Source organism: Podarcis muralis, chromosome 1 (assembly GCF_964188315.1).
Source record: "Podarcis muralis chromosome 1, rPodMur119.hap1.1, whole genome shotgun sequence".
NCBI lineage: Eukaryota > Metazoa > Chordata > Lepidosauria > Squamata > Lacertidae > Podarcis > Podarcis muralis.
In genome coordinates, this window is record NC_135655.1 from 73,225,553 (window position 1) to 73,239,138 (window position 13,586).

Consider the following 13,586-nt stretch of genomic DNA (forward strand, 5'->3'; position numbering starts at 1 on the left):
TTTTGTTGATGAAGTGGTAGCTAAAAGGTCACGGAAACAAAAGCAGCACTTGGTCCTTGTTGAAGAGAGGGGAGAGGGAAGACTCATGTAGGTCAGCAATGTTGGCGGCACTAAGCAACAACATGAGATATTTTATTCTTGACAAGTAATTTCAGTAGTATGGCTTCAGATGTCTTGCAACTGGGATGTTTTATTATTGTAGGAAATAAGAATATTTTAGCAGGCAGAAACAAAAAGCCTGTTGTGACAGCGGAACTGAAAAGTCAGATAATTTTAATTGACAGCAATCACAAGCAGTCCTCAACTTAATAGTAACATCAACTTCACTTGCAGGTGTAATAAAATACTACATATCACATTCCTCGTTGCTAACAAGGTCTGCCATTTTCCAAAAGGAAATAAGTTGTTTATTTGGAGTTATCTTTTTATCCCCTACAAAACGAAGTTGATTTTTAACTCGTGTTTATACATATAGGCTCCTGAATTACTTGTTGGAGTGCCTTAGCTGAGATCAGCCTTAACACACTTATTTAAAAAATATAATCATTAGGCAAAGGCAAGAGAAGGTTTGTTTGTATGCTTATTTTTGAAAATGTAGAAAGGCGCAATACTTTGTCTGATTGAGGCCTACCTTGTCTTCAACTCTGTTCAGCCGGGAACCAATTGTATTAGTCCCTCGGTCTTTGTTTTTTTCTGTATAGAAAGGAACATTTTTAGATGAATATCAGTGTTACAATAGTATAGAATGAAACCATGTGACTGCATTTAACTAGCCTACCAGAGCTACTTAATTGAACGCTGCTGACAGATGGATAATTTTATTACATTAAGAGCAGCTTTTTCATAGTATTGACCCAAGCCTTCCCTTTTAATGGCTTCGAGTACAGAGTGCTTTCTGCCTTCATACTATGCTTTAAATCACCAGAAAAATTAAAACTACATTCAATTTAGCAAATGTCAATTAAATTAAAGAATAATGTAGCTAAAAAAAAGTACTACAACAGGAGCTGGCAACAGCACAGACCCTGATATGTATTTGTATGCTTATAGGTGATCACAATGTACAACTTTGATTTGGTCCTCTGAATAATCCTTGATATTATGTGTCTCTCATTAAATATGAACAATGGTTACCAATTTGCTTACAATGGAAGCATACACATAGCCTGGCTTCAGTTATAGAAGGCAAGGAATAATGAACACAAGCCGTTTAGTGGATGGCTCCAGGAATGCCCTAGGTGCAGTTGTTACAACACTAATTCGCTGGCAAATATTCCCATGTGTGCTAAAATATATACACATATCCTTTATTTATTTAGAGACTAAAAAGACTGAAACAATTTCCCAATTCTCTTGCACATTTCATATTTGAAATTACCGTATTTTTCGCCCTATAGGACGCACTTTCCCCCCTCCAAAACGGAAGGGGAAATCTGGGTGCGTCCTATGGGGCGAATGCAGGCTTTCGCTGAAGCTTGGAGAGCAAGAGGGGTCGGTGCGCACCGACCCCTCTCGCTCTCCAGGCTTCAGGAAGACATCCGCAGCCTAGGCAGTCCTGCGGGAGGTCCCGCAGGGCTGTCTAGGCTGCGGATAGCAGCCTGCTTCCCGGAGCGTCGGGCGCCCTGAAAGCAGAGTGCCCGGCACTTCGGGAACACATCCGCAGCGTGGGGAGCCCTGCAGGAGTTCCCCGCAAGGCTCCCTACACTGCAGATAGCAGCCTGCCGCCCGGCGGGCGGGGCGCCCTCAAGCAGAGCGCCCCGCCCGCCGGACAGACATCCGCAGCGTGGGGAGCCCTGCAGGAGTTCCCCGCAGGGCTCCCCATGCTGCGGATAGCAGCCTGCCGCCCGGCGGGCAGGGCGCCCTCAAGCAGAGCGCCCCTCGCGCTGGGCATACATCCGCAGTGTGGGGAGCCCTCCCGCTGTTCCTCGACCTGGTTCGGTTTCCCCGACCTGCTTTTGGGGGGGAAATAAAGGAAAAAAAAATTTCCTTTATTTCCCCCCCCCAAAAAACTAGGTGCGTCCTATGGGACGGAGCGTCCTATGGGACGAAAAATACGGTAGAAAGAAGTGTCTAGTGGGGCAACAGAATGGAGCCAGCACCTTGGAGGAAGCATCACTGCTGCTTATTAGGGCTGTGTTCAGTGGGGCAGGATGGCAACGAGGCTAAGGCAGTGTGGGCTCACTGGTGGAGCCAGCCGAAGCTCCTAGCAGTGCGTCCACACCACCCCAACCTTGCAGCTACCCTGCCCCACCCTGGGCCAACAGTGGCAAAAGCCAATGCTACAGCACTGCCCCATCCAGAGTCTGCCATGAGTGGATAGCACTGGATTGAAACACTGAAACCTGGAGTGTGGCGTGATAGGAGCAAGTTTATTTTCTCCCTCCTTTCAGCTAAGAATCAGGGCAATGTGAGGGATTTATCAGCCCATCAGCAGCATGGTGACATAGCCAAATCTAATTGGCTGTATGCTACTGGAAAGCCATCATGTTCACTGCATGATCCCTGATTAGCTGGGCTCAAGCAGCAAAGAAGAAGTCTTTAAGTAAAAAGAAAAACATCTAAGCAACAGCAGATCAAGTATACAACAGCTCTGAACAAGTCCCAAAACTGTGTGAAGGAGTGGATGATAGAGGTATATTTTATGTGCCTCTTCTTGTGAATCAAGAACCTAATGATTGAAGATTCTGCATAGCATTAATTATGTTCTAGATATTTTCTAGCCTAACAGTTTAATTGTATTGCAGCCTGCACAAAGTTGTTGGGTTTGCTGCCTGGTTTTCCAAGTAAGGTCAGGCATTTGACCTTTTTATTTTCAGTTCCTAACAAGCTATATATCAAACAAAACATTAAGTACTATGCATCTACCCTGTGCTCTGTATCGTATGGAAGAGTAGCAATATTTGACACACAGCATATATATGTTTCTAATGGAGACTTACCTGAGACAGAAATAAACAGTGATGGCTTCCCTATAGATTGGTCCAACCTGGTGAGAAAGAAAGTGTATCAATAAACAAGATAAAAATGTCTTCAGATTTAAACAGGGGAACTGAATAACAACAGTTGTTGCTTCTCTAGCCCCGCCCTATGAAGAAAGAAACGCTTGCATAGCTACTGGCTCACTTCTAACGGTCCTTTGAACATTCATCTGGGAATGTCAGAGAGACTGTCTGATCCAAATAGGTCTATGTCTGCAGTCTGCTAATGCTTTCTAAAAGTGCACTGGCAGGATTTCACCACTGAAGGAATTCAGCTTTTATTGAAAGAATTTGTGTGTGGAATTCAAAGGCTTAACTAAAAACAAGTCCACTGGCATTCATTGTTATAGATTGTTTATTCTTTTCCTGTTTGCTTTACACAATCCTACCCTTTTTTTTTAAAGCTCTGGTTTTTGTTCTGCCATATCCAAAGGCCCAGGAAAGGTAACAGCCAACATGTATTAATTAATGCAGGGGGTGTGTCCTTGTTCCTGAAGGCCTCACAACCACAGGCAGAAATGGCATAGTATGTAAATAGTCCAGGGTCCTGCCATGCACTCACATTTCCTAGCCCTGCTTCTATTGCAAAATTCTTCTTCCTTATTCCTGAGAGTGAAATTAGACAACATAAGACAAATGCAAAGTTCCAATCCCATGTTTACCTCCTAATGCTTAATGTGGGGAACATGTATTGGGGGAACCAGCAGGAAGGAGGGAATTGCTTAGACCTTCCCTATACAACAAATTTCTGCCTGCAACCCTTTCCCTCAACCCCCTTTTCCTGCTTACTTCCCTCCTGAAGCCCAGCTGGGGAAAGAGGCCTGTGAGAAGGATTCATGCGGAAGATTGGATATGTGGAAGGATGCTTCTTCTTACCTGTATCATCATTAACTAGCAAATGAATGCTTCCTAGCCTAACATGTCCTTTCACCTTGACTGGCTAAGTAGCCCTTCAAAACAAAGTCATCTCCACATCATCCCTCATTTCTGGTTTCTCCCTGTCCGTGTCCATCATCTCCTTGGCACACATCCTTGCACAGATGCTATGGCCGACATCTTTGATGCTTTACTTCATTCTGTTACCCAGATTGCTGATCCAGATCTGTAAGCCCATTAGAGCAGCTGACAATTTCTCTATTGCAGTGGGTGGGGAGATTGTGGTTCTCCAGATAATGATGGATTCCAACTCCTTTCGGCCATGACCACTGGTAGCAAAATGGAAAGGGGGCATCCCCCTCTGCTGCTGGCTGAACCCTTGCTTGCTGGAGTTGTGAGGCAGCTTTTGGGGAGATATTGTGAGACCTCGCCAGAAGCCACCACTTTTCCTCGCTCCTCTGGTGGTAGGGGCAGGGACAGTTGGGGTGCCCGCAGGGGCACCACCCCTCAGGATTCCTCTGCCTGAGGCAGCTGCCTCAGTCTGGCTTATGGGTGGGCCAGCCCTACTGATGGGGAGTTGGAACTCAAGTACATCTGGAGGACCACAGGTTCTTCACTGTTGCCTTGATTCTGCAGGATTCACCATGCAGCTATTATTTTACTTATCTGTTTGGGCAGCTAAATTCTGTTCCATACCTTCTCTGAAGCTCTTTTATTCGCACCATTAAGTTGAGATGTCCCTGAGAGTATTGTTCTATAACGTCACGTACATCATATGGCTTTCTAGCTTGCTGTAAAAATAAGAGAGAATAAATATTTGTTAAATCACATAATGCATATCAGGTCACATATACTCGATTGACAACAGAAAGACTTGGAAGTTAACTTTTTTCTTTCTGTGCTGGCTCACCATGTCGACTTACAACAAAGCTTAAAAATAATCAAGCCTAAAGGAGAGAAAACTTCCAAAACAAATAAAACAGCAAAAGTGAAAAAAGAAATCAACTGCATCATAAAAACACTGGAAAAGAAGATGGTGGCAAAATCAGACATTGATCAGGCCAAAGGCCTGCCAGATGAAGGGATTTCTTGTGGCAGGTAGTACAGCAATAACAAAGAAGGCCCTCTCATGCATTCCTGTCAACAGCACTGTAGGGGTGCACTTACCACAGTGACCATGGCCATGTAGAGTCAAGTCTGTTCCTTCTGGGATAGGTTTTTGGTTATTCTAATGCAGCCTTCCCCAACATGGTGCCCACAGATGTTCTGGAATACTAGTGCTGTGCTAGCTGGGGCTGACGGAATTGTAGTCCAAAACATCTGGACAGCAGCAGACTAGGGAAGGCTGTTCTAAAGTGTGATAAAATGGTGGGAGTTGGCATTCATACAGATTTGTACTGCCCACCTGGTATTCTGTGCTTTGCCATACTTTTCTGGTTGGGAAAGGTGGTTTTAAGAATGCTTTTAAAAACCCTTTCATAATTTTATAAATGTTTCAATAATTTTCCCCTTCTGCCTTTAAAACCAAGTGCTTTAGTAACCATAAATACAGTAGAAAAATTAAGGATGAAAAAATAATAATGTAAACCAATGCATATAAAACACCTCTTAAAATTACCAACACAGATTTATACACATGAAAATTCACTACCTTTAGGTCTCTTGCGCTACAAGCCAGTGGTATATGCAAGCGTTTGGTAAGCTAGGACTTGATCCACAGGGCTGATTTGTTTTAGCACTGATAGTATAGCACACTGAACAAAATTGAATATTTAGTGCTATGGTGAGCTAACAGTCCAATCCTCTTGCAGCAGCTACAAGTAGGAGAGGTCCCATACGGTGGAGCAGAGCCCTGTTTGCTCCCTACACCATGTGTGTACCAGGCTGTTAGGGAATGGGAGACCAGCGTATGACTCCAGTCTTCCTGTCCAAGTCCCTTTGTTCTGCTTAGTCAAGGAACACAAGCTTCAAGGAGAAGCATTTTCCAAGTAGGAAAAACACAATGATGATGTGGCTCCCACACAGATATGTCATGTATAAACATCAGGGATGAAGCCTCCTAGGATATCTAATCACATGCAATACGTATTACTAGTAAAACCAAATATAGTCTATAGGTTTTGGAAACGGTCATTTATTCAGACACGAGTTAAGTAGTTTTTAGTCCCACTTAGATCAGGGACTTAGGCAAGTGCTTAACTCTCTTGCTTAAATCAACGGGACTTAAAAGCACTTCAGCTGGCTGGAATGTGCCCCCTGGGGAAAGCTACGCACATCTCAAAACCCCCCTGCATGTCCCAAGGTGACCCAGTAAGCATCATTGCCCAAGTGGGGATCCGGATTTGGGCCTCCCCAGTCCTAGTCCGGCATTCAACACACTTTACAACATTTTGGTTCCGGCTGATGGTTTTGTGAATTGTGTAAAGTGGCATGTGGCAAGGACAGTTTCGGCGGATTCAAACAGCCATTTTAATGAGGAAAGCTTACAAGCTGAGATGGCTGCCCCTGCCGCCACACTTATTTAAGTTATCTTTTTTGTATGTTAACATGGTCAAAGGATTTTTTTTGGGGGGGGGCGGAAACCTTGCAAGTGCATTTCAAACAACAGAATTCACTGCCTTCGTCTTGGCCAGTCACCATTAGGGATTGTGTAAGTGCGCACAGACATTGCTTTGCAGTCCCCAGCCCTTAATATTGATGGCAACAAACTTCCTGCACTGTGTTTCCCATTACCTCTTCTTTGCTTTATTCCCCCCTTCCCCTTTTCCAATTAGGAACACTGCTGATGGTAATAAATACATTAAATGAGTTAGAATTTTCTGCATAATGTGCAGGAGAAGTGTTTGCAGAAGGCACAGCAGAGAATGGCATGCATTAAATATGTGCACAGCTGCTGCTTACTGCTCCTACTATGTGGTTGTGTGCGCAGCAGCTGCATGGCACGGTGTTTCCCTCAGAGCCAGAATGGGAAAGAAAAGAGGGAAGTTCAAGCTGCAGGAAATTCTGAGGAGTGTAACCAAACAATGGCCAAGTACAAGCGTGTGCAACATTCTTTGAAGTACAAAGAACTTTGAACTATCTTGTTTGCCAGAAAGCCCTCTGAAGTGATTACAGAAAATTACATACACAATTCCTGATTGATAGTAAGGTAACTGAATTACGTATAAAGTACAGCACAGTTTGCGGTAACACTTTGAAATATAAAGCTATAAATACATCAAGAGCGTCTGGTGACATCATTGTAAAAGCCACAACAGACATGTCAGTTACCCCTGTCATCAATGGAACTCCAAAATAAACTTTGTTCACCACGTACAGCAGCTTTTCGTACTCATTTTCAGTATGAAGTACATGGGTACAAGACAACCTTTTAATGGAATACCTATCCTGCTAATGAATGCATTATCTTTTAAAAAAAACACTTCTAAAATCTTGATAACAGAATTTGGATACTACAACAACTACTACTACCGGTGGGGAGAACCAGACCACACAGAAGCAGCTATAAAAGCAGCTTGCTGATGACTTTTTTCATAAACTTTTTGGAGTTTAGGGTGACCAGTGGTGGTGTGGCCAGAGGCAGCACATCCTGCTTCACTGCTTGAGGTGAAATGGGAATGTGTCGCCCCCCCCACTCTGCTGCTATCCCACTCCCTCGCCGCTGCCCTGCCGCCAGCGCCTCTCTTACCTGCACTGCGTGGCATCGCCCGCAAAGCGCCAGCAGTGGCACTGACTTCCGGTGAGATCTTGCATGATCTCGCTGAAGTCTTGTGAGATTTCGGTGACATCTCACCAGAAACAGGTACCGCTTCTCCACTAGTGGTGGAGGCAGCGGGGCAGGTGGGGGGAGGCAAAAGTCCGCCCCTTGGACTTTTGCCGCTCCAGGGGGGCACTTGACCCTGCCTCACCATTGGGCCAGGCCTGGGTGTGGTACTAAAGTGCCCCCCGTCCCAGGCAACCCATACTTCTGCTTGTCACCAATGTGACCTACAAGAAAGTGGATTTTTCCAGCTTCAGTCGCACAACAGCAGTCATCTCCGCTTGCTTTATTTCTCAAACCAACTTTCAAGACTATGTGGATGGAAAGAAGATCTATCTGAAAGTATGTGGGAAACGTCTCAGAAGCCAGACAAGTGACTGAATAAGATTTCCACTGGCTGGGGGTGAGGCACCAGTGTTCTGTATAGTTCCATGCCTGCCTCTCCACCTGAATGGCAAAATCAGAAGAAACTACGCAAATTCTAAAAGAAAAGTAAGTATGGAGTGTAAGAGAAAAAGCATGCAAAGGAGAAATCACAGAAACCAGCTTTTCTTAAAATAGAAGTTAGATGGCCTGAATGTAGATTTTACATGCAATAAATGTGTCAATCTCCGTGTCTGAGCATAAGTGTTTAATGAAGGCTTGAACAGAATTATATAGAACTTGCAGGAGGTTACTAGTTATATTCCCAACAAGTTTTCTAGGAACTCAATATCCCTTCCATGAACTGAGCTGTTTTGACTTCCACATATGAATAGTGTGCAAAAAGTGCACAGAACAGAGCAACTTGCTCCCGAAGAACAAACACCTAAAAGCTTATGTGTTCATGGGAACACAGCCTATTGAGATGCCAGATTGCCAATAACTAAAATAGGCACTGGAAATCAAACCATCAGGACGTTGTAAACATACAGCTAGTTGGTCCTCTCAGAGCAGGCTTTCCCAGGAGTATGTGTGAGAAAGGTGGCAGAGACCTTCCAGCACGCCTGCAAATTTCTATCCCAGCTTCTTATCAGGACCGCAGCAAGTATGAGATAGAAACAAGGTTAAGGTAGTATGCTAATCTCTAGGCCCACTGAGTCAGCCTGACAATAATATACAGCTCAGAATTAATGAAGACATATGAGAATGTTTGCATTGCAAGGAAAAAGAGATAACAGAAGGTGAAAGGTCAAGTCCATTAGCAGAAAATAACATTTTAATTCATGGTACATTTCAGGGGCTTAGCCTGTTCCCAGTGCATCCACAGTTGACTAACCTGCTGCTAAACAACCACCCTATTCAAGAAGGGAGAGAATAGTGGGTGTAACTCACCATCACTAAAATGAATTGCCTTGGTCTTTTCTTTCTTAAGCCCACAAAAGGAACAATAATAAGCCCAGAAGAATAAAAGAGTTTATATAGATAAAGCAGCTCACTATTCATCACCTCACCTGAAATTTCTTCTTTGCCACAAAATATTGCATCCGGCGTATCACCTTAATGGCAGAACGGTGATGTTCTCGCAAGCTGTGTGGGAAAAATGAGAAGGGCGAGTTAGACGGAAAAGAGCATCTCTGCCCACATAATAATGATAATGATCCCCAGTAAGTGCTTTGGTAACAAGTGAATGTTTATAAAAGGGGCAACAATCCTTCCTGAGGACACAACGTGCTACTATTATTGTGACAAAGGACCAAGCTACTAAAATCCAAAGTGTTTATCTCTACAATTTATACTAGAACTTAATGTCTTTCACGGTATTAAGTAGTGAGGAGAGTATGAAATCTACCCCTGTGTCAAATGAATCCATCCAGTTAGCTTTCCCACCCTTTCCCCCTCAAAAGTAACAGCTATTCATGTTGAAAAGGTAGAGGTTTCAGATTACTGTGCTTGCTGATGCACACAATTCAAGAAAACAAGCACCCTCACATTTTATTTGACCCCCCCCACCTGGCCCGATAAAGTAGGAAAGGTTGTGTGTGTGTGTGTGTGTGTGTGTGTGTGTGTGTGTGGTGCAGCCCTTTATAAAAAGGTTTCCTTCCCACCCTCTTTTTCAAAATTATATATATATGCTAGAAAACGGAGGTTAAAATATTTGTTTGTTTATTTTTGCATTCGACCTTTCCTTCAAGGTTCTCCGTATAATATTCAAAGCAACCCTGTGAGATAGGTTAGGCTGAAAGTTGGGCCATCCCCAAGCAGGGATCTGAACTCTTGTCCCCTTGGGTCCTAGTCTGGCATACTGATTGCTGCACCACAGTAACTCTTGTTTTAGAAGCACAAATACATGCAGCAACAAGGAGTCAAAAAGAATACTTGGAAATAAGTATTTATAGTACAGAGACGTAAAGGGTTAAGAGTGCTACAAAGACCTCTGTTCAATTAGTAGGAGAACTAATCTAGAGTATGTGGTTTAAGAGTTGCATTCATTTTGTGGCGCACACCCACTCACCCCAGCCACCAAGTGAAATGTTTATTACATAATATGAATCATCTTTTTTAAAAAAACGACAAACCAGAAACCCACCACCATTGCATATCATATTCATTTTAACAGAAGGGAACTGTCTTTGTTCAGCACCCCAGTATGAATTTTGCTGGATGCGTGCCAAGCAAGACTGTTCTTTTCATTCAAGTCAATAATTAATAGCTTCACTAAAGTCAATTTAATGCTGGTGAAAGACAAGAGTGAGGCGACGGTGTTCTGCCCACCAAACAGACACAGTCATGGCAGCGGCAGCAGCACCACAATTGCTCTCGGCAGTAGAGCTTGTGAGGAAAGCACAATCCCTTTTTGTGTCTGGCAGTATCGGCAGAAGAAATGCCCCACTTGGTGCCCCTTGGTCCAAGATGTTGAAGCTACTATTCTGATAACATCAGTTCATAACTGTAATAGTTAAAGAATTCAGTCACTTCAGCTATTAGGCCATCCTTTTGTGGAAGCTTCATTGACTAATAGGTTAGGAAGGAAGACAACAAAATGGGAAAATAGGACAGAATCTGTGACTTTGTATCTGGAACGATACTGTCCTATTTTCCCATTTTGATATTGGCACACTTGCTTTACACACACCTTGGACACTTATGTGAGTAACAAATATATCCAAAGTTAATGATTCTTCCTGTTAGACAGAGATAGACAAAATATCTACTGGTAGGTGACACTGTTTCACAACAGCAATGACAAAATCACTCACCTACTCTGCCACACCATTCATTATGCTACTGAAATTATGAAAGCGGCAGGTGGGGAGGGTAACCTAGAGTTGATTTTTGTGTGTGAAAGGACTCAAGGCCAGATTCAAAAAAGTATGTGCACTAGCGGGAGCCAGCACAATGAGTACCTCTAGTGCAACTGGACCCACCCATCTCCTCCTCCTAAAGCAGCTTGGGATGGTGGTGATGGTCTGGAAAACCCCCTAAACAGTGCATGGGGGGGGAGGAGATCATTCCATCAGGCAAAGATAGATGTTTGTGATGATGGAACAACTGGAAGAGCACAATGACGACACCAAAGTGGGAGGGGTAGCCAATGCTGCAGAAGACAGAATCAGAATTCAAAATGACCTTAACAGATTGGAGAACTGAGCGAAAGCTAATGAATTTCAATGGGGACAAGTGTAAGGTTTTGCCCTTAGGCAGGAAGAACCAGATGCACAAATATAAGATGGGGGACACCTGGCTTACTAGCAGTACATGTGAAAAGGATCTAGGGGTCTTGGTGGACCACAAGCTTAACATGGGTCAACAGTGTGATGCAGCAGCAAAAAAGAAGGTAATGCTATTCTAGACTGCATCAACAGAAGTATAGTGTCCAGATCAAGGGAAGTAATAGTACCACTCTATTCTACCAGGCCACACCTGGAATACTGTGTTGAATTTTGGGTACCACAATTTAAGAAGGATGTTGACAAGCTGGAACGTATGCAGAGGAGGGCAACCAAGATGATCAAGGGTCTGGAAACTAAGCCTTACCAGGAGCACTTGAAAGAGTTGGACACGTTTAGCTTGGGAAAGAGGAGACTGAGAAGAGATATGATAGACATCTTCAAATATCTAAAGGGCTGTCACATGGAAGAGGGAACATGCTTGTGTTTTTTCCTGCTCTGGAAGGTAGGACTCGAACCAATGGCTTCAGGTTACAAGAAAGGCGATTACACCTAAACATTCGAAAAACTTTTGATAGCAAGAGCTGTTTGGCAGTGGAACAATCTCCCTTGGGAGGTTGGGGACTCTCCTTCCTTGGAGGTTTTTATTAAGCAGAGGTTGGATGGCCATCCGTCAAGGATGCTTTAGCTCAGATTCCTGCATTGCAGGGGGCTGGACTAGATGACCTTTGGGGTCCCTTCCAACTCCAAGATTCTCTGATTTCAAGTGGTGAATAAAACTGCTATCATAATATAAACCGTTATAATAACATGCAGCGAATTGCATATTAAAATACAAAAAAAACCCCAAATCTTCCAAACAATGTAAGACAGCCAAGTCACAATATCAGGGGATTTCTTTTTTAAAAAAAGCCTTCCCATACTAAAGGATTACAGAAAGTATTTCCAACACACCTGCCCCCCCACCCTACACATTAACGAGCCAGAAACCTTTATAGACAAAAGCTACACAACAAAAGCTTGCTCCAACTGTTCAAGGACTCTGGGCAAATTAAAAATCAGTATAAAGAATTTTCCCTCCCCCACAAGAAACCTTTTTTCTTTGTTTGTTTAAATTGCTATCAGTTTCCACACAATTTCAAAGAAAGCACAACTGTTTAGGAAGATAAGAGCAACAGGTGGGTTTTGCAGTAGAACTGCAGAAGATCTACTTGCAGCCTCCCTTCCCGAATGAAATTACAACCACTCTGTGTCCTTGAGAACAAGCCACATTGAACTGGATCCTGAGCAGGCATGTGTAAAACTGTGCTGTAATATCTATGGTGAGCTGAGCACTGCACCCATCCATGCGTGCTAGGTACATTTATACCTGAGCAGGGATGGGGAACCTGTGACCCTCCAGATGTTGCTACACTACAACTCCCATCAGCCTCAGTCAGCAAGGCCAGGGATGACGAGACGTGGAGTCCAAAAGGCATCGGGAGGGACACAGGTTCTCCACTGCAGAGCAGTGAATCATAGGGGACAATGACAACGCCAGACATGTTTTTACTTGTTCTGGACAGGAGAAGCTTATCTCTAAAGCCTTAAATAATTTGGACTTGGGATACCTGAAGACTTACACCATTCCATACTATCCTACCTGCTGCCTAAGCAGGTGAGGCCCTTCTCTGTGTTGCATCTAGGTTGGAGGCATGGTTGGTGATAGTATGAGGTAGGAACTTTCCAGTGGCCATAGCAGTATTGTGGGCTACCTGGCCCCATGAAGTGTGGATAGACCCCTCTTTGGTTGCATTTTGTCATCTGTACCAGATGACAAAATTGTGTACCAGATGACAAAATTGTCAGTTCTGGCAGACAAAATTGTTTGTTCTGGCACACAAAATGGTTTGTTCTGGCAAGCTTTTGCCTGCTAAGGTCATTTTTACTTGTGATCTATGCCATTGTTGCTTTTAAACAAATTTTAATGTTGTGTGCTTCATGCATTTTTTTATTATTTGTATTTTAATAGATCAATGTGCATAAGCACAAGGAGGATAGGAAAGAAATGTTTATATAATGAATGAATCAATGCATGAATGCAAGTGTGACTGAGGAAAATATCATATTATGTTCTATAATTTTATATGCACTGGCAATTCATGAAACAGAACAGCCCAACTTATTAACAACATTTCTGAAATGTGCTTTGGAAAATTATTATAAATCACCATTAACTAGTAAATCTCTTGATATTTTAAATTCCTATTTCAAAAAGTCAATTTGACATACCTAGTTTTGGCATACAAAGGCAGGAAATTCCGAATGTCAAGTCTACACTTAGCTTAAAGTTTGAATTTCCTGCCTTTGATTGATCTGAATTATTGTCTGAATAGCACGTGT

At 43.2% G+C, this 13,586-nt stretch overlaps 1 protein-coding gene across 3 annotated transcripts in view; it reads right to left on the reverse strand.

Annotated features, from left to right (window-relative positions):
- Positions 1-13,586, reverse strand: part of KCNQ1 (potassium voltage-gated channel subfamily Q member 1) — a 282,535-nt gene that overhangs the window by 75,091 nt on the left and 193,858 nt on the right. For all 3 annotated transcript variants that reach the window (XM_028733561.2, XM_028733552.2, XM_028733570.2), the window contains 4 exons: positions 9,048-9,123; positions 4,551-4,645; positions 2,940-2,986; positions 632-693 (listed from right to left, as the gene is read on the reverse strand). In XM_028733561.2, the coding sequence (XP_028589394.2) occupies positions 632-693; positions 2,940-2,986; positions 4,551-4,645; positions 9,048-9,123 (280 nt within the window). The remainder of the gene's footprint in view (positions 1-631; positions 694-2,939; positions 2,987-4,550; positions 4,646-9,047; positions 9,124-13,586) is intronic.